Genomic DNA, 27034 nt, shown 5'->3' with positions numbered 1-27034 from the left:
CTTCTTCTTTAAGTCTTATACTTTTCTTCCTTTACACTGATGTATTTCAAACCAAGCTCATACATATCTTTCAGCCAAAAGGTTCTTAGAGCTTATTTATGTAGGGGTATTGGTTTGTGGCAGTGCAAGGCTGTAGGAAGGAGCCCATGCTGAGCCAGGAGTGCCCATGAGGGACTTCACAATTGCCTTGCCATGTGTCTTGGCCTATAACAAACATACAGGAACCAAAATCCAACAAAATTAGGTAATTGTGTTAAAATTGCTTTTCTACTGAAAACTGATGTCTTTGGTGTTGGAATCAGTGCTGCTATTACACTGTGTTCTCTTCCTGCTATTCACAAACAACCATGATTTCTAGCTCAGCTGTGTTTTCTTCCCAGTTGACAGAAACCTTGGCTGTGAAGTGTGGGAATAAAACTTGGGATCTGCTGCAGTCAACTTTTATTTTGCTGTGGAAATTATCACCTAAGTGATATCACTCCAGAAAAATGGTTTTATTTATGAAGTTTAATTTATTTGCTATTTCTATGACATGTACTTCAGAAATTTAAGAACCCTCCTTTGTTTTTCTGTGTATATCTAACTTGTTCCCAAGAAACCATATGGCTGCATACTTGTTTGAAATGGAGGCATGAGGGAAGTGCTGGTTCCCAGACCCTGCCCTCAGTTTAACATGTGGGAGTTATGGCTTTCCATGTGTGGCTGTGCAGCTATCTGAGTAAAACTGTTTCCTATAGAGGTCTTCAGGGCAATGCTTTCTCCTGCCAAGATGCTGGAATGGAATTGCTTGCTGGCTGTTTTCCTTTGAGGCTGCTGTTCTGTCCTTGTACTGCACAGCTTTCTAATAGCTGACTGCCAGTGAGACTCTGAAATGCTGAGCAGCTGAAAACCCATCATGTGCCTCTCACTGTAGGGACTATTGGCCACTGATCAGAATTACTGAGCCTTAATTATCAAGTCTGTACAGTCAATGATCTGCCTGGAGCCATAATCAGATATAAAAAGGCTATGAAACAAATCTATAGGCTGTTCTATATTTATGTGAAGCCCTGACAGTTGGGGAAGCATGGCAGCACATGTTATTAACGCCACCATATTTTTATTATATAAATGCGACTGTGTAGCTGGTGATATTCAGGGGTTTTGGACATGGCATTGCAGCCACACAAACCAGAAATTATTTCAGCTATCTGGTTGCATTTGTGAATCATACTTACAATTCTGTAGTGAAAGGAGCTCACTATACTTGAGGAGACCTAGAAAGAAGCTGCTTTTCTCAGATTTTTTGTGAAACAACTGTATTGGTTTGGAGGCTGTAATTCCCTGAGGAATCTGTCTCAGATATAAATACCTTCTGAGCTAGCTCAGCAGGTTTATCTGGACTGGTGTTAATTTATAGGTGTTGCATTGAACTCTCACAGGGGGCATATATCTTATTCTCTCTAGAGCGATGATGGGTAAAAATGACCAAGACAGAGTCTGAGATACCTTTTAACAAAACACTTCCTCCATCACTATTCTGTATGCCTCAGTGAACGTCCCAGCCAGGGAACAGTTGGCCTCTTGAGGCAGAGTTTGTCTGCAGGGAATGCAAAAGATGCTCCTTTGTCATTAGATGTGGCTGGTGCTGAATAATAAATCTTTTCAGAAATTAAATCTAAGTCAATCTGCCTATGATTGCCATCCCCACTGCATGTGCCATTGCATAATGGGAGGAGGGATCTGGTAGTGGTTGATCTGCTTTTAGCTGGAGCCAGGCATCTGCCCCTCTTGCATCAGAAGGAGCAGGGCAGTGAGGCAAAATGTGGAATTGGGGTGTGTAGCTATCATTCTGATTAAAGAAAGTTAAAAATATTGCTGGGAGTGAGGTTCTGACAGGCAACAAGTGAAACATAGTGTAAAGTTGGCTTTTGAAGAGTATTTCTCCAGAGGAGAGCTACTGGCACAAAATGTTCTTTCCCATGTTTCCCTCCTCATTTTAAAGGCGACAGGATTGAATCCTAAAATCCTAGAATATGCACAGAAGAGTGTTAAATTTACCTGCTGGAAAAGCCTGGTCAGGAGCTCAGCATTGTCACTGTTCTTCTGAGGTCACTGCATGACCTTGCAGAAATTGACTGCCCAAAGCACAGGATGAGTCAATTTAAAAAGTGATGCCTTGAGAGAGAGCTCCATCCATGGAGCAGCAGGCCTAAACTTAGTCATGTTTGCCAAGGAAGAAAGTAGATATTTTCCCTCCATCACTGATGCATCATAAGAAACATTGCAGCCAAAGAGATACTAAAAGCCAAATTTATTTTTACTAGGCCTAACAATACCATGTTGAAGAGTGGCTGATGCACCAGTGGGGAAGTGTCCACGTGTGATTCTCAAGCACTTGGACAAGCAGTATCAGTAGGCAGCAGCTCCAGAGGAGACTGTGCCCTCATAGGTTGGTCTCCCTCCTGATGAAGAGTGACAGTACTTGCCACCAGCAGTAATAGAGAGTGAACTGACTTCTCTGAAGACACCAGATTTAGACACAAGTTGTAATAGCTGCTTTTCCAAGCTGGAAATAGAGGATGCTCCACCAGTTCATTGCCAGAGTGGGTCTCAATTCTCCAGGAACAGGTGGGTTGTGGTATAAGACACATCAGAAGCTAATGGTTTCTTGCTCTCACAGACAAAAACAGATGAATATCTTGGAATAAACAAATACCACTGATGATCCTGAACTTGAGGGTGCCTTGTTTAGTAACTTAATCTGCACACTTGAAAATAACCAGCAAGGCTTATTTATAATTTCTGATCAAGGGCTGATCAAGCTCTCCTCTTGTCCCAGTCAGGGAAACCTCTGGACAGTCCCTCCTCTTGCATAAATGGATGCAGTTTAGGGGAAAGGCTGGTTGTTCAGAACTTGAGCTCTCCAAGAGGGTGATGACAGGTCCCTTACCTTGGAGCATGATTGAACACTATGCAATCTATAAGCACCTATCCTGAGCTGTGTGTGTGTGTCTGTGGGAGGTTTTGCATAAGATCAGGATGGACAAAAGCAGAAGGAAATGAGATACCAAGGTCTGAGCCTGACCTGATTGCAGTGCCGGATCTGGCAGGATGGAGAAAATGTCACAACCAAACAAAACACACAAGTAGTGGAGAACTGCTTGAAGAAGAGAGCTTGCAGGGTCTGACAGGAGTTTTGCAGATCGAAAAGTGGCCATAGAGAAGCAGCAGTGAATGATCTCAGAAGCTGCTGTTGCTCAGCCTCAGCTGCCTGCTCCTGTGGTGTTTAACAGAGGGCAACCAGAACATATTATCTAGGATTGGGAAGCATTTGGGAATTGTTGGTGCTTTTGTGAAGTGTGAATCTTTAAACCACATGCAGTGTACTTGATTAATAATAAAGGTAAAGAAAGAAAAGAGTATTTTCAGAGTGCTGAGACCTAGAGAGCGGTACCCTAGGAAATGCTTCCTCACAAAGGGCATCTCATAGGCTATTCTCTATTTCATGGCTTGAAACAACTGCACTACACATGTATTTCTTACCCCAGTTTATGACCCCCTGGAGCACAATAATGGATATAAAACCTTAATCTGATTGGTTTAAAAATATTAATCCAATTTTTTGTTTAATGGTACAAATCTGGGCACAACTGATAACAAAAACCTGCAGCGTCTTATCTGTTTAAGGAGATAGCTAAATGTGATGACATTCATCACAATGATAAGTAGCTCCTCAGGCACATATCACAGTTTGTGCATGATGACGACCAGACCCACCTCTGTTTTCTGTCTGCTCTGTGTGGTGTTATCAACAAAGAGCTATGAGCAAGGACAGAGCAGTACTCTTGACACATCCTTCCCAAATGTTGTGGTTGCTCTCCTGTGCACTTCTCTGGCAAATTTTAAATGACATCTTGAAATCTGGTTTAGTATGAGTTTGGCATGTTTTTAACCATGACTGCAAGGAAGACCTTGCTCTTGCAATCAGCATTTTGTTTGACAGTGGATTTCTTGTCTTTCAGTCAGGCTAAAGCTGATGCATGCACAAAAGTGGCCCAAGGTTTGCTGTGTTGAGAAGAACCCTGCAGAGCAGAGGTCACCTGCAGCAGGCCAAGGGGTGTGCAGGCAATGCAGTGTTTGTGCTGGGTCATCATCCTACAGCAATGTGTGTCTTTGTTAGCTAGTGCTGACTTCAGGTTCAGTAACCCCTTTTGGGTTACTAATATGAATGGATGTTACCAGAGAAATGTGGAAATATTTCCAAAATCATCCTTATAATCTGTTAAATTACAGGGTTTGTTGGGGTTTATCAACCCTGATATGTCAAAACTTGTTCCTGTGATAGCATGCAACATTAAGGTTGTTTTTCAAATATTCCAGTTGCATCTCTAGTTCTAGTTGCATCTCTAGTTCCAAAATCCTTTATGCTCTAGCTTCCCCATCACAAAAGGGGTTTGGTACCACATCTGTTTCATCTCTTGTCTATCAAGAGTAATGTGATCTAGAAATTCTTTGGAGTTGTGTGTAGATAAGAAGCAGCTCAAAGGAAAGCTTGTTCTCAGCTTGTCCTCTAGATATTTTTGTTTCAGATTCTTGTAAAACTTGCAATTTCAAGTTATGATTACTGAATCACAAAAAATCATATTTTTTCCTCTTGATGTTCTGGGGAAGTCTAACTAGGGAAAGTGAGGCACAGAGGGCATGAGGTTCATGTAGGAGAGTAGACTGAGGGACAGGCTTAAGCAATTCAAAGAGCCTGGTCTAAGTTACCATTTATACCAAAGGTTTTGGAGTTATTCATTTGTCTCTGAGGCTGGGGCAAAACCTGGCAGAGAGTGGCAATGGGCAGGTGGGGAACCAAGTCTTGCATAACATGGGAAATACTCTTGTCTCAACTGCTACTTCTGGGACTGATTTCTGGCAGAACTAAGCAGAAGACAAGGACAGAGCAGAGTGAGATTGTTTGTTTAGACACACAATGTTTGCCTTTATTTCCCTCTATCTTTTCTAAGGGCTGTGACAGCACTTCCTTCCTAGTTCATTTGTGTGGCTGCCTGAAAGGGATATGTCTAAATAGGGGTCAGAGCAACTGCAGGGCAGTTTGCTTGTTTGTTAAACAATATGGGAAGAAAACAGAGGCCATGAAGAATACTTCCCTCCCCTCTGTGCCCCAGGGAACATTCTTTATAAAATTTGGCAGCAACTCTTTAATCACAAACCACTACACAGAGCTGCTGGCTCTGGAAACTGTTTTAGCAATTGAACAAGAGAGGAAGAGGAGGCACAGGAAAGTAGCTTAAAAAAAAAAGAAAAGAAAAATTGTATAAAACCTCATAGAAAAATCTTGTCACCAGTATTACAGTGTTTAAACAGTAAAAAATATGTGGAAGTTTTCAAGGAATTAAAAAAGAACAGTATGATGAGTTTACCTTGCTATATGGCACATTATAAAAAAGAGCACAGTAAATATCATGCTATGTCTCAGATTGTGCTGATCAATTTAAACAAATGTTCTCTCTGACTGTGACCATTCCAAGACTGTTCAGACAACAGTACAAGAAACTTCCTGTAGACTCCAGTGAAAAATATGTCCAGAGATAAGTCCTAGTGGCTAGTGCAGAAATTGAAGAAAAATAACAGGAACTTCTGTAAATATACTTGTCTCCAAGCTATGCAAAAAAATAGTAGTGAATTTCAAATGTGGATTTCCAAGCTATGAAATTTAAAATTATGAAAATAATTACTTCTGTAACAGGGCTGATGGTGCCAGAAAACAGCTTGTTTTGCCTTCTTTGCTCAGACAACTCGGTGAGATTTTTGAATCAGTGCTTGGCCTCTCTTTCTAGCAGTAAACTGGGAATATGGTTCTATGCAAGCCTAAAACTTTAGCCATTTAAAGCTTTGCCAGGTCTGCTATTTGCTTAGGTTTTTATCAAACACATGCCTAACATGTCTGTTAGCCATGACTGGCCTGCTTAAACCTCTGTGCAGTGAGACCTCTGAACTCCATCACTGTTCTTGGCAGGTCATTCATTCCCTCATCGATCTTGCCTTATCCAGTAGGATGTTGGGGCACATCTTTTCCTCCTTCCCCAGTACAAGAAATCTGATGAATTGAACCTAGTTTAATAACTATTCTATCTGGTCTTGTTTACAAATAACATCACAAGGCAAGTGCTTTACCTAGAAAGTTATATCTTAATTTCATTATTTATTCATTCATATTTATTCTTGTCTTAGAGGAAGAAAGCAAATGTGAATGTATTTACTTGTAGACTATGGTTCAGATGTTAGCTAGAAAATCTCAACTTTTCTAATTGCTCAAGGTTGTTCTTAAAAGGCTTCCAAACAAAACTGAATGTGTTTTCAGAGCTAAATAAGTGAGCTTGCAGACCAAATGCTGTGTACTGTTAGTTCTGCTGTGTGTGCCATTATAATTCTGGAACTCACAAGTGGTTGTGATCCCTTCTAAATGTAGCTTGTTTCTACTTTAATTGAATACTTGCCCTGCATTATCAGGAGTATGTGTTTCTATGCTGTGATCCTCTGTACTCAACACTGGTGAGGCTGCACCTCAAATCCTGTGCTCAGCAATGAGTCCCTCACTACAAGAAAGACATTGAGGTGCTGGAGCATGTTCAGAGAAGGGCAATGGAGCTGGTGAAGGGACTCGAGCACAAGTCTTATGAGGAGAGGCTGAGGGAGCTGGGGGTGTTTAGACTGGAGAAAAGAAGGCTCAGGAGGGACCTTATTGCTCTCTACAAGTACCTGAAAGGAGGTTGCAGTGAGCTGGGAGTCAGTTTCTTCTCCTGGGTCAAAAGTGACAGGACAACAGGAAACAGTCTCAAGTTGTTCCAGGGGAGGTTTAGATTGGATATTAGGAAAACTTTCTTCATGGAAAGAATTGCCAAGCATTGGAACAGGCTGCCCTGGAAAGTGGTGGAGCCACCACTCCTGGAGTTATTTAAAGGATAGGTAAATTGGGCAGTTAGAGACATGGTTTAGTGGAGGGCTTGGCAGTGCTGGGTCAATGGTTGGACTCAATCATCTTAGAGGTTGTTTCCAGCCCCAACGGATTCTGCAATTCTGTGTACCCTATGAATTGATGAGCCTGGCACAGAGATGGGATGCCCCTAGGGGAAGAGAATTACTGTCAGTTCTCACGATGCACATCCTTATCTGCTTTTCCCCTCACTGTGAGGTAGATGCTTCACCATTGCTGAGGATTTACGGGAGACAGCACGAGAGTTTTGCAGTTTCAGCAATTTGTATGCATTTCTCCCAGTCTCAGATAACAGAGTATAGTGTCTAAGAAGAAGGAGGTCAGGTGCAATTTTTCAGACACATTACCTTAATGAACCTCCCTTTCTTTTTAAGAAGGTTTTGAAAGGCTTTTTCTATGCATCACAAAGAAGTTTTCATTGTTATCTGCTGAATCAAATTGTTCATAGGCAGTAAATTTCTTCCTCTTGCTTGAGTACCAATTTTACTATAGTTCTAGCTTTGTAGGCATATCACCGAGGTATTATGTTCAAAACCCATTTGGATTATTGCTTGAAGTATTTTCACTGAATGCTTTACCACTTGTATGCTTTAGATGCCCTAGTTGATAAATTATGTAGGTGACAAAGGCTTCAATAAGAATTTTTATCCTGTGGGCAGTTGTAGTGAAGACTGCATATTTTAGAACTGTTAAGGGCAACTGTGAAAGGGCACTGTAAAATTCCCTAAACCATTTTAATATCCCAACAAACCCAAAACCAAAACTAAAAAAAAGCATTCCTATAGGTCAGTGTAAAAGCTCATGTGTGGTTTTCAGACGTTCTTTGGGAGAGAGAAATGAAAAGACAAGTGCTATGAGGAGAGCCTAAAGGAGTTGGGATTGTTTAGCCAGGAGAAGAGGAGGCTCAGGGGAGACCTTATCACCCTCTACAACTCCCTGACAGGAGGTTGGAGTCAGGTGGGGATTGGTCTCTTCTCCCAGGCAACCAGCAGAAGGACAAGAGGGCACAGACTCAAGCTCTGCCAGGGGAGGTTTAGGTTGGATATTAGGAGGAGATTTTTTACCGAGTGAGTGCTCAGGCATTGGTATGTGCTGCCCAGGGAGGTGGTGGATTCACCATCCCTGGAGGTTTTCAGGATGAGACTGGATGTGGCACTTAGTGCCATGGTCTGGTGACCACGGTAGGGTTGGGCTCGATGATCTTTGAGATCTCTTCCAACCAGGTTGATTCTATGCTTCTATGATTCTGGAGACTAAATGATTGAGCTAAACCAAATATTTTAGTATCTTTGTATTCCTTTACATATGTTTAAATGGACTACTTAAAATATGCTCTTATTGTACAACTTTCCCCAAAGGTAGAGGTGAAAAAGTGGCCTATTAGCAACATTGCTAACCATACCATCAATGTTTCTATAAACTGGAATTATAGCCTAGCTGAAGAATACATGTTTAACCAGCCCACAACAATACCTTGACTGAAATTTATTTTCTTTTAACTGTTTTTGAAATAAAGGAGAATGCTGACCAGATGACCTTCCTGTTTTGAATCAGTCTTTCAGACTACTATGTCATTAAAAATGTTGGAAGTGTTTGGCCAAAACTGGGTCCTCTTTCTTTTAGAAGAACCCTTCCTCTATTATGCACACCTTGCACACCAGCTTAGTCTGAGCTGTGTTGTGAACACAATCTACTTCTGCTACTAGCTGGCTTATTTTACAAAATAACAGTACTCTAAAGTGACATGCAAGTGTCTTAATTGAGGCCACCCTTTCTTGAAATTCCTATTTCATTTGCTAACAGTCCTCCAACTTCTCTAATAGATGAGGCATAAGCCTCCTCAAATCAGAGCCACCTCAGCTATACTGCCCTGTCTGTATGCTTGTAACATGGTTATCTCATCATATCATGGAAAATCCTATCTAATTTCCCTCCCTGGAATGCATACATAACTGCATTGGCACTTTTAACACTCTACCTTTTGAGTATTAGATTTTTTTGGAATAGTAATATTCTTTCATTCACTGAGAAATCTGTTCCTAAGGGGCTTTTCTATTTTTAGTGTTATAAAGCCTTCAGAAATGTCTATGTGGCTTCTAAGAGTAACTGTGATATTCAGATCCATCATATCACCCTTTTATTACTTGAGCTAATGAAGTAACTAGTTGAATGCTGGTACCTAGAGAAGCATACACAACACACTTGCTGTAGGCCTTTTTTCTTCTAGTAACAAAAACCCCCTGAGCCTATGGAGTAATGGATTTTAGTCCCTCTATGACAGGGGAACCATGCTTACAGACCCTTTTGGGTTTGGAGTAACTGTTAGAAAAGCAAAGGGCTCTCCCAGCTGTGTGGTAACCTCTCCATGCTGGTCTTCATGCTCTTGGCCCATAGTGGGAAGGTACTGCATCTTCTCATTTATATGAATATCCACTTCAATAAAACATAAGCAAACTGCACTCCACCACCTCCATTGTAATTCTTAGAGCAAGACTTATTCATTAGCAACTTCCAGCTCATGCAGGAATGATCCCAGGGTTTGAGCATGTGCAGTTTTAAACGGCTTATGCTCTTGCTGTGTCTCTGGGAGAGACTGTCCCACAGCCTCAAAGATCTCTTGCTCTGTGGAAAAAGCCTTTTCCTTTCCTTCTGCTTCAAATTTTCCATTAACAAATTTTTATCCCAAGTTGTACACCCACTCAACTAGTTTGAACTCGTCTTCTGTATTTTTATGACCTTCCAGTGCTAGTAGACATTTACTACATCCCTCTTGTCTAGTGGCCAGACTACGTGTGTTGAATCTCTCTGTATAAATGTACCCCTTCAGTGCCTTACTCTCTTCTGATGAATTTTTTTCTTCTTTACATTCTTTTCCATACTTCACTGCATTTTACTGTTCTGGGACTCAGCTTGAAAGTTCATTTCTTGCAGCATTCTGAATACCTCAGAAAATACAGGAAAATACAGCAGGATGGTGCAGGAGAGGGGACAGTGAGCAAATCTCAAGTGCTTGGGAGAGTGCTCAGTGCAAACATTGCATATTAGTATCAATACTTCACCTTATGTGCTACACTATTCATCACTTTAGACATTGTTACCTTTCCTTGATAGGGAAATAAAATAGTTCTGGGTTGACAGCTGAGAAGTAGCTGGAAGTAACTTTTCAGAGATACACTCAATGGTTATATCGACAAGTTATGGTATAACACAGGTGAAAGAATTAGCATTTTGAATTTAAAATTTAATGCATTACTCTGTTAAAACTATCATTATTTTAATTCCTTATGATTTCAGGACACTGCTTCCAGCACTTAGCTGAAGAACTGTGCATAACATTTAATTTTCATATACCTTAAGTGGAATATTCACCCTTTTTAATGTAGCCCAAGTCATGGATACTGCTTTCATATCAAATTTCTCCTGGCACAGACTACTGTTAAGATATACTAGGCCCTGCTCTTTTCAAGATATTGTACCACACTGCAGACTCCTGCTTTGCTGTGTTTCAGTCTCACTTTCCCAGTCTGTCCATGTGTGCTAGTGAACATCTCTGGCCTTTAAGGGGAAGGCCACTGATTGTTTACAGCTTCATAAATATCTACTGGTGGAGTTGATGAGTGACAGTAAAACATGACTTTTCCCATTTGAATTTGTTAGAAAGAAGTACTGAAATTCAGCATTACTGAAGCCCAGAGCAAGCTGGACCCATGTTGTGGCAGTTAGTCATACCCAGCTAGAATGGAGCAGTGGCCAACCTGAACTCCCTGTCCAGCAACCACAGCTTAGAGCAAGAGAGCATCTCAGCAAGAGCCAGTGCTGCCATGAGTGACACCTGATAAGAAATACAGACATGGAAACTTGTTGTTCAACTACAACATGGACATCTGCAAATGAAGATGTCAAAGTACAAATACTCAGGAGGCTGAGGCTACTTAGAAGTCAAAATTAACTCATGTCTTAGAAATAATTAGGAAAATGCTAATTTGAAAGCAACCTAAATCTATTTTAAACAAAATGCAATGTAAATCCCTGAAGTGCCAAAGGAGTGGCATACATTAGTATACTTAAAAACACAAACAAAACCATCATTACAGAAAAAAAAATAAATTAGCTCTGCTTGTTCCAAGTGTCCAAAACTGAGAACAAACCTCCTGTTTTTGTTTAGTTTTGCTTTGGTTTAAATGTGAAGTTGTTTTAGTATTGACTCGGGAAGAAATAAGATCTTGTAAGAGCTAAACAAATGAGAGTCCCTTATCAAAAAGCTTCTCTAAAAGACTATTTGGTGTGTGAGAACTATTACCATGACAACGAGAAGTTTGTTTTTACCAGTCTGTGAAGCAGCATCCCTTAGAGCTCCCTGGGGAATGCAGTGGAAGTGATAGTGATCAGTACTTTGGGATGCTCTGGCAGAGAGAGAATATGATGTTAGTAGCTGAAAGGTCTCCTAACAGCTGCTATGTCAGACAAACCTCACAAAGGAAAATCCTCCTTCAGATGCCCAAATTATATTTCTGTTGGCTAAGACTTTAAAAACTTTAACAAGTTGCTTGAATTAACAGCTATCTTTGGCTTCATTTTTCACCTTAGTCAGTTGTTTGTATATATGTTTGGCTTTGTTTCTCTGCATGAGCTTTAACTTCCTCAAATTTCTCTCACACTTGCATTTTTTAAAACAAACCTGTGACTCCAAAACTCATCATGCCCTCATTCTATCTGTAGAAAACAGGAAAGCAGTGAATAATTTTTCAGCATTGTATACAGCTGCCTATTAAGTAGCAGTCTGCTAAGCACCCTGTTAAATTCAAAAGCACCTTTCCACAAGACAGCAGCAAGAGATTTCTTCTTAATTTTACATGTATGAAGCTATTGACTGAGGAATATTTCTGTTCAGCTGTCTCAAGACCTGTCTTCCAAAAATTTTTAAGCTGCTTTGGTACCTACCTTTAACAATACTAAAAATATCAGCCTGGGAGAAGGCTGGGGTGGCTATTTAGTTGGCTGTAGTAGGTCAAGAATCAGTAGTAAGAAAAATGCCTACTCCTCTGGTTATGAGAGTAGAAAGCAGAATCAGAGTAAAATAAAAACCATTACCCTCCTCCAATTTTAAACATTTAATAGTGCACTTATTGAGTATATTCTGTACAGACATATATAGCAAGTTAAACGTTTTCCTTTCTCTCATGTAGGTCATAGTCATGTAAAACACATTTACAATAGAAAACATACTTGAGGTACAAAAACCCAAAAAGAATATCTGAGGTATAAATACAGGTATATTTTAAATAATCTTTATCATGCTTAATCTATGTTTGACAGTACACTGTGGGCAAGTATACATGTTTACAATAGAATGGTATGTACAACATACAATTTTACAAATTCAAAAGTGTTTCATGTAGAAGAATATACAAGATTTTCCTACTCATGAGGAACATTGTTACTGGAAGTACTACATTATTTGCCATTATAAAAAAAACTTCATCAAAAAGCTTAAAATAATACTGACAATGGTAACAAAGTCTCAGTCAAGATTCCATCTTGCAACTCACTCATACCCTAGCCACAAAACACATTTATCACTTAATACTGCACCTTGAAAGCAAATCCTTACCTTTACAGTAAAACCTACAGAAAGACACCACTCCAGAGGACCTCAGGACTTCCTACAGTTCATACAAGTTGATTCTCAAGGAGAGGGGAATATCCCAAAGGATTTAAAACCCAACAAAACCCAAGAAAAAACTGCACACTCCTTTCTGCCCCCAAATACAACCTGCCAAATTGCTCTCATGCAGGTTCTACTCATGTTAACATGCAGCTTTCAGGAAAAAACCAAAGGAGGGAGAGTAAGGGAGAGAGCTTGTGTGACTCTCCCTAGCCACCTCACCCCAGCTGCTACTGCAGGAGTCCTGCCACCTCCTGGCACCACAACTCCAGTGTTGACTTTTTCCTCTTGAGCCATTAGAATACAGTAAAACATATAAAAGCTCATTAAAACACTTATAGCTAATGCAGGTAGGAGTGAAAGCAACAAAGATCTTTTGTCAAATTAACAAACAACTGGTGTTATTGTCTCTCTTCACCATTACATAGGCATTTCTAAGCTGCTATGTTGCTCAAAAGTATATTTAGTTAAAATTGCTATAGAATTGGTCATCACTCCTTAAAGACTATCTGGATAAGGAGTGGACAGCAAGCCTTTTGTAACATCTGCCTATGGTTTTAGCAAGGTTAGAGCTGAGGAAAATGCAGAACTGGCACATGGGAAGGATGGCTACTCCTGGTCCACAGGGGAGGCCCATTCTATACTGAACTACATCCAGCATACTAAAATCCACTCTGGTTGCCTATCAGTGTACCAGACACATTTCAAGTTTGACTTCTGCTATCCTTTCAACCATTAACACACTCATTCACACTTTAATCTCTGTGCAAACCTTTCTCTGCTTATCTCAGTGAGAACATATTGAAGAGTACCAACTATTCCAGTGGATACACCAGTCCCTCAATGCACTACAAATAAAATGACATGAGTATGTACATAAAGCTAAGTATTTCACATGGGAATGATGAGCCTTCACCATATTTCATAATATATTTTGCACTTAAAAGAAATTTGCTTCTCAGAAGCAATTCAAACCATCTAATAGTACAATACTTTTTTTTAAACTTTTTTTTACATTTTTTGCATAGTCCTCCTATGTATTCCAGTCGAGGCCTACACTATAGACCTTACACAGACAGGAAGCAGCTTTAAAGTGTATGGTACAGCCACAGTCCTAAAGTAATGCTCACAGTCAAGTTCTCACGCTGTCATCCCTTCATGACACAAGTTGCAGATGGTACACAGGTCTGGTCTGCAGCGGATGAGTCTCAGTTTTTGGTAATGTCTATGTTGCTGAGGTGTGGAGTGCATGGCTGTTCTTCTTCAGTAGTCACCTGGATTTTACCTCCTTGCTCTCAGGACTCTGTTGACTGAAAGAGTCTCGTATCTTAACAACTTCTGATGCACACAAGTGTCCAAAAGACTTGGTGTACCAGTCTGGCATATGGCCCCTGTTTCATGGAGAAAAAGTAATGATGAAGTAGGTACCAGTAACTTTGCATGCATTTTCTGAGTCAGAATCAAATACATATCTAGCTGGTTAAATGGCCAACTAAGAAATCTCCTTAGCACTGCTTTTTTTCTCAGCTCAGCCCTACAAATATATAGACTTGCTGAAAACTAAGTTTGCCACAGTGAGGAAAAGTTACAAGAAGTTCTGTAAGATCTTGGCCCTCTTTACTAGCTCAGTTTTAAAATTAAGGTGTCCTTGAGTGCAAATGGGATTATATACCAATAGTGATGGTGGAGAACATACTGGAGGCTTCTAATGCAATAATCCATACCTGCTGCTAGATGTGCACTGAAGCCAACTTTCTGTGACATCTGAGAGATGTGTGTGCATGCCTTTGAAAAGTATGTACTACTGGCCAAGCTAAAGTCTGTTGAACCATCTACATTTTCTGCTGACTATATTGAAACTATACAAGAAAAGCTACCATCATCAAAGGACAAAGTGGAAATTCATACCTTAAATCAATTCTGCACATGTAGGTAAGTTTTGATTTTCCTGACCCGCAGGGCTCAATCAGATACCTAGACAGAAGCACATTGACTCTAACACCTGCCACTGGAGCACGATCATGGTCCACTGAGGTTGCTAGAAGCACACATGCTCCTTTGGGGAAGTTTGTCCTCCATGTTCTAAGAAAAAAGAAGAAAACCAAAAGTCTTATATTTGATGAACAGTAATTGAAACATTTATTCAGACTTTATATCAGGCAGAAATAGATATTTACCTATATAACTTACACTATAGAGAAATCATAGGCAAGGCTGCCATATGTGTAGGATATAAACTTCATTGCATATAAAAATCTTACCTTAAGACCACAAAGTCCCTGGCTGGGTGAGGTGCCATGCTGTTCTGGACATACTGGTATATATCTGTCTGGCTATCCAAAGGTTCAATTACTTTTGAATCTATAAGATCTTCATCCCAAAGATGCTGCTCTTTAAGCAAACGATTTAAAACATCCTCTGGTGTCACTGGAATTTCAATGGTAGTTTTCCATAATCGGAGTGGGGGACCTTCGCATACCTGGGGAAAATTAGCCCAGATTCCTCAGTTTTGCTCTTCCTTAAGCTTTCTTTTCCTTTCTATTTTAGTTTTGACTAAATACAGAAATACATAAAATTGAATATACACAAACACATATATGTATATATTGTACTAAGCTTGTCATAAGCTGAGACTAAGGTTGTTTCCCAAACAGCCAAAGGCATCTGCACACTGACTTCCAAAATGTTAGTTAACTTCTCCAGTGATGCTACAGAACAGTATCCTAATTTTCCAAGTTCATTTTTTAAAAATCTCATTGAAACATTTCTCCCTGTGCTAGCTCTGAGCTATGCAAGATTAGAGCTGAGAAACTTCTTTCCTACTGCCTGCATAGTGACAGTGCTTGGAGGTTTCACTCAGCTTGTTAAGGCTGTGCATGCATGAGTGAAGGCATGCAAATTCAATACAGTGAACATTCCTGGCCCAGAGAAACAAGAAAACAAATCAGTGCATATTAGCTGACTACTGCTGAAAGAAATGTTATTTTTAGATGGCATGCAACTGTGTCAAAAGACTAAAGTTTTTTTCTTAAATCTATCTGCAAAGTAAAGATGTGCAATGAACCCTCTTTAGCTTTATGTCAAAAGTGAGCTGAAAACCAGAGCTGTGGCATGAGTGACGGGGTGCATACCTTCTTGTAGGCCAGCTCTGCTTGCTCTGAGGTTGAACAGCTGACCCAGCCTTTGAACTTCTCCTTCATCTCTTTGAGCAAGTCATCCACACAGTCCTGGAGGTAGCAGTGGTAATCGGAAGGCTCAGTGTTGCTGCTGCTGCCCCTGAGCTCCTCCAGGCTGAGAGGACGCAGGTCCTGCTCTGTGTAGGAGTTCCTACCCCTGCTCATTTCTTCAGGTATCTGTAGGACAACAAGGGAGATATCATCCTCTTGCAGTTCTCTCCCCAGATCACTGAGTTAGCCTAGCAGCTCAACAGTCACAGAAAGATGGGTATGCTCCTTTTTTAAGTGATGGGATAACTATGTGTCAGGTCAAGCACTCAATGTGAAGAAATGCCAGTTTGTGACTCTGACTTAACTCAAATTAGTCCCTCACTTATGGGGTGTCTTATTTTTTTCTGTAGAGCATTCCCCTTTGCTACACAACTAGATCCATTCCCAAAGCAGTTTATCCTGCAAACTGAAGTTTGTCAGCTGCATGAAAAGAGACAGGCTCATCTTCAGTTCAGGGCTCTGAAAAGACTTGATAACAGTGAGGAAAACCAGGACTCGAGCCTTGTCTGGTTCTCCATCCCAGGCCCTAGAGGGAGCATGATTTAGTTCCTACAGACCCTTCTCTCACTTTTGACAGTGTCACGCTCCAGGATGCTTCTGTGGCCTGTCTTGCTAACTCTTGGGAATTTAAGTATAAAGCAAGTACTGAAATTCCTGGAAATAGCTTCTTATTTTGTAACTAGAGCTGAGGTTCACAGACCCTCATGGCTGCACAATAAAAGCTTGAAAATATATTTCAAATTCAAAGCTTGGAAGTAACAAAAATGTGCTAAACCCCACAACTGCCTCATGACTTTTGAGCGCCAGTGTCAAAAAAACCCCAACTCTTTTTTTCCGACACTACTTCTAATTCCTGTATGCCCACAGATGAGGTTGCAGAGGTTTTTAAAACGCTATTTACATGCATTAAACCTCATCAAAATACAGAGACACTCCCAGATTTCAGCAGAGCTAAGACACATTGGCCAATAGCCCACCCATCACTTTTGCAAACAGGTGTTTTACCTGAAAGAGTTTCTTGCATTCAGCAATCATATGAGCAAGCCCTTGGGTTGCAGCCAGATTTTCATTTAGGTCCTTCTGATCAGGTTTTCCCAGGCTTGGCTTTCTTTGCATCACCCTTCACAGGGGAAAAGAGCACACACACAAATCCAGTTATATAATGCAGAGAAAGAGACATGCTTGGTAAGAAAACAGTAAGATTCCCAAAGGTGCTGGTGATTTAGAGCAGTGCTACTTTGCAGCAAATCTTATCATAGTGTTACTAGCTAACCTTGCTACTTTCTCTAAACATGTTCTTTGGAATCCCCTCCTCATCCTCCCCTTCCCCTTTTCTTCCTTCCCATGAGCTTGCTAATATTATAACAAAGTTCCAGCAAAAGGTAGGATTCTGTAACTGTTCCGCATCTGATGCCCTCTGAGGTGTCTGAGGTGATCACAGCTGGTAGGGTCAATGCCTGTGGCTGTCACACATCACCACTAGCTGTGGTATGGGACTAGCAGCAATGCAGCTTGCTTCCCAGAGACATACCTTGGGGAAGAATTCTCTCTTTTCAGGGTGTTCAAGTGGAAGAGGGAAGGTGCTAAGCAGACAGCCAGGTTTGTTGGTGTCATCTGGTTTTCCTTCACTGCAGCTGTGACATCACTCAGGAAATAGAGAAGAATCTGGAGGACCTCTCTGTTCTCATCAGGTAAAAGCATAATGGCAGCCTTGATAGCCTGGAGACGCTGATCCTTTGGCACATCTGTGTAATATTAGTAATTCTCTCATCAGCCCATTGACTTTCCACACACACAGCTAAATACATCCCAAAGCAAACTCCAGCTTCAAATATTTCACTCGAGTTTGAATTGATTTCCTTAGGATGCATACCATTTGTAGGAAACATGAAGGAATCTTTTTTTTAACCCAATAGTTTAACTACCCTCAGCTATTTCCTGCCTCACAAGAAATGCAAGCAAGAAGAAGCTGTGCCTAGGCCAGAGTTAATTTTAGATTTAACTCCAACAGCTACACGCTCCTGTAGATGCACTAAAATGACAGAAGCTTGGAGTCAGGCAGGGAACAAGCAAACACAGTCCAGCCAATTTAGAAATTCTTTGGCTTTCAAAGAAATTTAAAACACGAAAGCATTTTAGAATAGGTAATTGGCTAGCAAACCTTTTCAACACTGATGTCATAAAATATCCAGAAAGTGCTTTACCAAACACAGAGGGTTGCTTTATTGAGCAGATCATTCAAAGTCATGTGGTGGAAAAAGAAAGTCAACCCTGTGAAGCCCCATACCATTAAACAGCTCCTTGGTTACGAACAACAAACAACCATTGGAAAAATTTGACATGTGTCTTTATATAAGACTTTCTCCTCCAAACTTGAAGGCAACAAAAAATTGAAACAACCCAGACCAGATCTGCTTCTTATAAAGCGATTTCCAATAAGCCAGTGCTGAAGACAACATCAGAGTCTGAGTCCTGGAGCATTTATATCATCATTACCACCCCACCACCCTCACTGCATGTCTCATAACACACGTGGCACTACCCAGATATTTAATTGGTATTTACTTTGGGCTTCAGCAACTTTGTATGGCTAGCAAGTGAGTTTAGAAAGCAGTTTCAAGCAAAAATCCACTGTTTTCCATGCTCTCCCTTCAATCAGCTCAAAGCACATTTAAGCCCCATGCAGACAATTCCAGTGCACAGCCTGGTGCATAGCACCAAAGCAAAGGGAAATTTAGTCCTTTGCAGGGAAGAAAAATTTACATCTGTTTTAAGGTTCTTTGCTTTACACAGAGATAATACTTCCCAACCACCTCTGGGGACTCCTCAGACCTACCGCCTGCAAAAGGAAAGGAACAGATACTCCTGCAATGCTCTGCCAAACTTTGTTGGCTCTAAACCCACAGAGCTGCTGTTTAATATGCATGGAAGTGGAGAGTCTGATTAATTTTCTCCATAAACCTTCTTGAGAATCCAAACACAAAAAAAATCTGCGTGCACTGAATTAACAGTACGTAGGTTTTAATTTTAAACTGTCACCTCCACCTACAGAGCTCTGAAGGAAGTTTCTGTAACCATTTTGTAACCATCATCAAAGAAAGGCACAAAATACAGGAAGGATTCAAAGAAGGTGTTTTTGCAGTAAGTTCTGTTGTAGCTGTACTACAATGGGAAGAATACACGGGGAGAGAGCTGGGATGGTGCTAGGGAGAGAAACCACAGGACTGGCAAGATGTCCATGGTACATCAGTCAGTTTGGACCCCCATGAATACTTCAAAAAGCTTTGGAGTTCTGGTTGCTGAACATTAATTCACCTTTGGCCACTCTACAAAGTGAGAGTATTCCCAATGAAACAATGATGAAGAAAACGTCTGGAAGACAATGTGTTGTTTGGAAAGATCCAGCACAAAATTACTATGTCTACGGAACTCAACTTATCTAACCTCCCCAGCTGGAGTTGAACCTGCCATCTCAGAAGGATTAATTATTTCTTTTCACAAGTGTTGATAAACTTCATTATTTAATGTGATTCATTCTAAGCAGTTTCCATTTATGGTGCCTACTGGTAAAGTAGCTACAAGCCAGTAACAGAAAAGCTTACAACTTAAACGTTGTTTCAAACAATTGTGGTAAAGGACAGAATATGAATTATCAAGAAAATATAATTTTTTTGGCAACCTTGCAAAGCCCCTCAAAAGCACCAACCACTGTTCATATAAATGTTTGCACAGCTCATCTACTTAGCCACATCAGATATGGCTTATTTTAAAACCATAATATCAAATATGCTCAAAGAAGAGATGAAAATTTAGAGCAAGTGATGGGGGATTTATATTTGTTCCCGAACTAGAAAGAAAGGTGAAATGAAAAGAACTTGTACTATGAATTGTTATAAAACTACAATATCAAAAATCCATTCTTTATGAGCTGCCTGAACTGTAACAACTGCTTGAGAAAGGCAAAGGCCAACATATGTAATGTGTACTGACCAGAGGAGCAGTGTTAGCAGGTTCCACCCTTCCCATGCAAATGACCATTTGCCATCTGCTGCAGACATCTCACTACTTACATTGGTATATCTGTAAGAAGGTCTCAGAGAGTTTGTTGGTCATAAGAGGCTCAGGGAGGTCACGGAAGAATTGCTTTAACATGTCTGCTACGTCATAGGCAGACTGGCCCTCGTAGTTGACGCTGTCTGCTGAACTTTCATTCATTTGACGCAAAGCTTGAATTCTTGACTTGACTCCAGATTTCCTAAACAGTCCAACCTAAATATATAGATAAAAGTAAACACATTTACAACAAGTCCAGCAAATCTGACATGTAAGCACACTCTTTAGCTTCTCATCTATGGATTCTAATGTCATGCCAAGCTTTCCTTGCCTTAATTATCTATTTTATCCTGTTTTGAGCCTGCTTTTTTCAGTCTGGCCCAGGAACAGTAGAAGTGAATGGAAGGCTGGGCTCTGAGTGCTGCATGCATGTGGGATATGAGTACAGCAGAACCCACCTGATCCAGACAGTGGTTGCGGAGGTACCGCATGGCTTGCTGAATGCTCTGGGGAAGAGGTTGCCCTGTGCGCTGGACATTGACTTGCAGTGGTACTCCAAAGACATTTTTGTCTTTATAATCTGGCACCTTTATCCTTTTCATAAATTTCGGTACTGCCCTATTTAAGCAAAAGGAATGAGAAAATGAAATTAAACCTCTGTTGAACATTTATCTTCTGTATTTCCCGAAATTCAGAAAGTCAGTGAAAATAAATTAAATGCTTTTAGTAACATGAAGAATAGTGACGGTATAAATTAGCTAATCCACTCAGGGCTGGGAAGGGGGATAGGACAGAAAACAGAGTTTCTCTAAGAGAAAGACCTGACATTCGGAGCAGTATGCTGTCTGTAAGTATTAATGTGGTGCTACTCCATCAGTTAGGACAAAAGCTACAGGGTAAAACTGCAGGGGCCAGATTGAATTGCAAAGGAGTCAAAATAAATCCTGCAGTCAGTGACCCCTTATAACACTGCTTCTTTAGGTTTCAGGAAAGATGGGCATTTGAACAATGAGCTTTTGTATGTCAACTACTTGTTCTGCAAAGTCCTCAAACTGGGTCCACCACCCACCAGTGTGCAGAACAGCAGGAAACTGATGTAATACATCTGAGTTTGTCAGCTAAAAACTTCAGCTCTATAAACAGCCCCTCTGAGGGACCTCCCTCCTTGTCAGCTAGTGACTGTTGTTACCCTCACTTCCCACTCCAGTTTCACTGAGAGGCACTTCCATCTGCTTATGACTCCAAGGAAAAAGCTACTAAACACAAAAGAATGATTTACCCCCAGTCCCCAAGAGTATTGGGCTCATAAAGGAAAAAAAAAAGCCATTCAATGTGAAAATATTGAGATCATTTTCCTAAACAGAAAGGAAATCTAATGTCCAGTGCAACAACTAATAAGGCACAGTAGAACTGGAAAACAGGGAAACCTATTTAACATTTCAAAATACAGTACAGCCATACAGTGCACGGGATTTACAGCTGACTAATCTGTTACATAGTAAAACAGAACCAATTTGTATTGCCATACAGCTAAGTTTAGGGCAGTATTGATACATGTATGAATAATACTTGCTTTGTCAAAAAACATGCCAATGGAATGTGAAAAAACACATTGCGATCTCCACCGAGAATCTGAAGCATGCAGGGATAACTGGTCAATACTTATTTCTGTCTTTCAGAACAAACAACTTCTGTATTTAGAAAGACTGACATAATAACAGCCTTTGAACAGGAGGTACTTTGATGCTGAAGCTAAATACTCTCTATGACTCCTGGGGAAGGGAGGAGGCTGGCCTGTGGTAGGGACAAGAAAAATTTTACTGAGTCCTTTGCATCCTGAAGGTTACACAGGCTGAACTGCAGACACAATAAAAAAAGAGCTTTCTATTTCATGCTTCCAACAAAAAATATTCAACTGGGTTACAAACACCTGGCCACAGCAGAAACTGCTGCCTGCAAAAAACACCATGGTTCTCCCAACCATTCTTCCCCCTCCACCTTTTTTGCAAGCTAACTGATTTATAGTGCTTTAAAAAGGAGAAACAGATTTTGACTAATGAGATACTAAAGGAAATTGAAATTATTTAATTACCTAATTATGTAAAGAAACTAATGCAGATATTTGAGTAACTGAAGAAAAGCAAGCCCTTTAAGATGGACTGAGTTTTGTAACCCTGCTCGCTAACTGCCTCAATAAACAAGTAGTCCTTCTTTTTCTATGGACAGTGGGCATCTTCCTGCTCAGAAAGTTGGTCTGTAGTTCATTGCTTTTGTTCCCTCACATGCCCCCTGTAAATACCCTTCTCAAGCCTAATAAGATTATACTTACATAAAGGGTTAGTGATTTTAGCCCTGTCTTAAGAAACCACAAATCGCTGTCAGCATGGGCTGGAGGAAGAAATGCAAATATGGAAAAAGAGGGATGGAGGGATTCATTGCATCTTTCCAAAAGTTGCTTGAGATGCTCCTATAGTCAAGTCTGCCTATACAGGGCACTGTATCCTTACCAGCTGAAACCATGCTTGTTGGAAGGTGTGTACTTCTCCAGGAGAGCAGTCAGCTTCAGAAGAGAGTATTTCTGCAGCAGGTTCATCTGTGCCACGGACTGGCAGTTGATCTGCAGCGATGCTGAGCTGAGGCTAGGCCGGTGGGAGCTCTGGAAGCTGTGCCACCGCAGCTTGTGCCTGTGGAGAAGATGGGAGACAAAGCAAGGACAGGTCACTGCAATGACTCTGCAAGACACGTGCAGGAATTACCACAAATGTACTGCTGAGCTTGTTGCCCTTGGTGGCTGTTGTCTACTGAGATTTCACAGGCATCAGCCTGCAGTGTCTCTGCCTCACCCAGTGCAGTGCAGCATGTACAGGTGCTTGAGATGGGAATGTGCACTTGGAGCTGACCCACAGCTCAGTGCTAGCTACATGGTCTTGCCCTATCAGATAACCTCCAAAGGCTCCAACATCCTTTTTCCAAAGCCCTGTCAGTTATTATGGCAGTGGGAATCAATCCCATGAAGAAAAAATTGTCTGAATTTTTAAGACACATCGAATGAGATCTAAGCACTTCTAAAAGTCCCATTAGGTTTATAAAAGCAGAGTAGATGACTAAATGATAGCCAAAAGCAGGCCCCAAATGATTTGCACCAGTTTTAAAGGAAAACTGGAAACAAAGCTAGAAAGTATTCAACTCCTTGCTCGACTCACAATACAAAATACAGTCGTCCATCCCATAGCAAAACTCCCAGCAGAAACTGGGAGGTCACTGGAACTTCTCCAGTCTCCCACTGTGCTAGGGTGATCAAGAGAAAGTAAACAAACCTCATTTTCCCCCACAAATTTAATGTCCTAGCATGCTATTAGAAACAGCCTGCTACTGAAAAATGCAGCTTTTTGAAACAGTCTAAAAAGTCAAGGCTTTTACCACACACTGACACAAACCAGACCATACTTACTTTTGGTTCTCCTAGCCAACTTAAAAAGTGATCATAATCCTACTTGATGGCCCTCCCCTCCCACACGCCATTTCAGTTTGAAGAATTATCATCTCCAAAAACCACCTTAACATTGTTTGTTCAATGATGACTCAGGCTGAACATACAAACATACAGCTACAAAGTGTGGGAATCACAAAGTCTTGCACAAATACTTCCCTTGCCTATAATTGTTTTGGGAAGCAATGGGAACAGCATGTGTGTGCTCGAATGGCCACAAGTTCTACTGCACCTTAACTGAGTGTGGTGCAGTTGCTATAGAGGTGCTCGGGCTGGAGTGGCTCCCCAGACCACCCCAAGTCCCAGCACTCATGATCTCACCTGCTGGACCGTGTCAGCGATGCGCCCACCCCAGAGTCTCTCCTGTCCTGGATCCCTGTAGGCTCTTCCGTTTCATTCAGCGAATTCCCTGTACTGTCAAGGTCACTCAGTGTTGTTCGATCATTATCTACATCCAGGTGGATCTGCTTTGGAGAGGAAGGACAGGGGGAGATGGAGTCAAGCGCTGAGTCAGAGTCGCCTTCGTCTGAGAACTTCTCTGACCACTGGTTCACTATTCTCTGCATGCCTTTGACATGGTATAGGATGTCATCCAGTTCTGGGAATATGTCCTCATTTTCAAGGTCAGCCAGGTCACTTGTACTGGAATACAGGATCGAACCTGGCACATTATCATAAATACTCAGGCGGCTGCTCACTGAACTGGACGAGTTGCGTCTTTTCCCTATGCCCAGCTCTTTGGAGCTGTCACTGCTGTTTTCCCTCCGGAAGGTAAGGTGGCCATGTCCATGGAAACTCCCTGTCCTCCAGTTCACAGAGGTGTTGCTTTCTGTGGGAGAGAAATTGCCATTGGAGAGTGCTTTGGGAAAAGTGCCAGGCTTATGATCCTCAGGGATAAAAAACACGGTGTCTTCTGCAAAACTGCCCCGGTTCTTGAAGTTCTGTTCCATCACATCACTGAACGTTGACTGATTGAAGGGGTCAAAGCCTTCCAGGTACATGCCCACCCTTTTATTGTATGCACTGAGGCTGCGTGTTCGTGTGACGGGACTGGGTGTGCTGACGGCGCTGCTTGTCTCAGACTGACTACTGCTGCTGCTGGTCTGGGTGGAATTGGAGACGCTCCTCTTTCGTACCATGGGGAGGGTGATGTGATTGCCATTGAGGGCAGAAATCTCCACACAGTTAAGTTGTTTCAGTTTATCTTCATCCATGCCCTCCTGCAGGATGGGCCCACTAATAATCAGGCCAAGCTTTGAAGGAGCTTTGCTCTTGCCATGGTGAGAACTCTTGATTTTAAGGCTCTCCATTCTCTTGAGCAGGCTCTTTGTTTTGGACTTGGAGTTCTTCTCATTGGCTTTTGTGCTGAAGCTGAAGCTATTCAGTTCCCTGGGTGAGGGCAGGCTGCTGAATGAGTCATTGTTGGCTATGTAATTGCTTGATGAACAAACGCTTGCGACCGAGTTTGTCCTGGTTGCAGATGCCTCGCTCTGCAGGGTTGGTTGGTGGCTGCTGGTGCTGCTGATGCTCAGAATAGAAGCCACCTCCTGGCGTTCGCTGAGGTCTGTGAGCACGCTCTCCTGGCTTGCTGCATTAGTAAGGTGAGGAGCTTCTGGGGAGGGGGTATTCAAGTCTGGTTTTGGAGGGAACACATCGAACTCTTCAAGCCTTGACCACCTCTTGCTGTCCCTCTGAAAAGTCCATTTGCCACTTATTGCACAAGGTTCATCTTCATCTGAATCTTCACTCTGCAAAGAAGAAAAGCCCTAAAAGTACTGCTTGCAGACTACCCAAAAACAGCAAATGTGGTTGCTTAAATACAATGTCCACACAACTGCTTTAAGCTGACCTTGTTCTCACTGAATTTAAAGTGAAATAGTCTTTTACTTCAGGGAGAGGAAGATTAGGCCATAAAGCCGATCACAGGAAAAGATAACATGGTACAGGCAATATATTTTAAGAGGTTTTAAATACAAAAGATATACCCTTCATAAAAAGAAACAAACAATACAATCTGCTTTAAATTGCTCTTTTCTAAAACCCCTAGTATCCATAGACTTTTAATTAATTGGTCACAGCGGATAGCCCTCACATCAATGGAAATTCCTGGCATGCATAACATTTTAAACTGGAGTCAGTCAGGGGTTGGGGTCCCTCTGGACTCTCTCCAAAGTTACACTGTGTTGATAGTGGCTGTGTGTTTATATTCCTCCTTGCAATTATGAGATGTTTCTCATACGTTCTGAATTGTAGTGGCTTAATTCCTTACTCATTCTGGAAGTCTGAACAGTCTCCTTGCTGTGGCTAATGAGATAACAAAAGAAGCTCTAGGACTGCAAGAGTGTGATAGCTCCAGGCTCTTACCTGGTCCACTCTTCCTCCCACAGGCTAGCAGCTAACATTTTAAGAATGTTCTGTGAAGTATCTACTTTGGTCTTGCTTCAGGCAAGCTTTAACACTCCTAGATAGTGAGCAGCCAGAGCTCACTGACAGTATAGCACGTAGGTAAATTGTAAATAACATGTCTGATGTATGAGTAATGCTTCAGGGTAAAATCACACATACATCACTTATGCCTACAATCTTTTCATCTAAATACTAAATGATCCTGCCATATTTGGTCTTCCAAATATCTGGAAAATTTCATGCTGGAAGAATAAAACCAGTGAAGATATTTTAATATGACACCATGAAACCACAAATTAACTTTGGTGTACAGAGTAGGAAACACTAATTGCCACCCAGCTCCATGAATTTCACTTCATTTGTTTAATTTATTTTAATTTAAAAACAAACACACATGCATGCCCCAAACTGTAACTATTTGTGTGCCACGAATACATTTATCTCTGAAAAACAAGGAAATTATTCGTATTTCAAGTATTTTAAGTATGCACACCTTAGACCCTGATCATCTCCTAGCTTTTTTTGTTTGTTTGGTTGGTTTTTTTCAATAGAACATTTCATCAGGTCAGGAAAGTAAGTGAAACACTGTATTTATTTTTTTTTTACCAAATACACATGACACAGAGCAAATGTCATGTTCTTTGTTTCCCAACTACTGCAAACTACTTTTGTCCATGACTCAGATGAAGAAACAAGAATACTGGATTGCTTATTTAAAGTTTTCAGGAGGAAAAAAGTAATCTGAAACTGCCAGTGGTGAATGTCATTTGATTTTGAAAAAAAAGCTGTAAAGTGATCTTAATTTGCAAAGAAGTTGGTGAAAACATAAAGAAACATATGTTTTTGTCTGAACAATTTTTCCCTAGGGTTAAACCCCTTTAAAAGCTAAATATTGATTTTATTGATGTCAACAACAAAAGGGAATAGGATCCAAGTCCATTTGCCCAGAGCATGGGTGGTGAATGAAAACCAGGAAGGACTGAAACACTGCATAACATCCAGACTCCGGAAGATCTGGGGTTTGGACCTGAAGTCACGCCTGGTCTGACCTCTAACAGCAATACTGATCATTCCAGGGTTAACAAGGTTCAGGAACAAGGAGAAGAAATCTTCTGGCAGTCATAAATGGCAACCCAGCTGTCTACCCCTACTTTTAAGGTGTTCCTACATATCCTGCCTCAGAGTGTTATCTTCTGGAGCTTGGATGC

General features: G+C 41.1%; 1 protein-coding gene across 1 annotated transcript in view; it reads right to left on the bottom strand.

The window, feature by feature from the left end:
* Positions 1-13667: 13667 nt before the first annotated feature.
* DLC1 (DLC1 Rho GTPase activating protein) overlaps positions 13668-27034 on the bottom strand; it is a 30730-nt gene continuing 17363 nt past the window's right edge. Inside the window, exons 5-14 of the mRNA XM_009082465.1 lie at positions 23742-25168; positions 22438-22614; positions 20389-20548; positions 19948-20146; positions 17409-17622; positions 16883-16997; positions 15782-16003; positions 14912-15129; positions 14559-14732; positions 13668-14041 (exon numbers count right to left, since the gene is read on the bottom strand). Of these exons, the coding sequence (XP_009080713.1) occupies positions 13921-14041; positions 14559-14732; positions 14912-15129; positions 15782-16003; positions 16883-16997; positions 17409-17622; positions 19948-20146; positions 20389-20548; positions 22438-22614; positions 23742-25168 (3027 nt within the window). The 3' untranslated portion in view covers positions 13668-13920. The remainder of the gene's footprint in view (positions 14042-14558; positions 14733-14911; positions 15130-15781; positions 16004-16882; positions 16998-17408; positions 17623-19947; positions 20147-20388; positions 20549-22437; positions 22615-23741; positions 25169-27034) is intronic.

This window comes from Acanthisitta chloris, unplaced genomic scaffold (assembly GCF_000695815.1).
Source record: "Acanthisitta chloris isolate BGI_N310 unplaced genomic scaffold, ASM69581v1 scaffold9209, whole genome shotgun sequence".
Classification (NCBI taxonomy): Eukaryota; Metazoa; Chordata; class Aves; order Passeriformes; family Acanthisittidae; genus Acanthisitta; species Acanthisitta chloris.
Note: the sequence above shows the minus strand (reverse complement) of the source record. Positions and strands in the feature narration are given on the sequence as shown.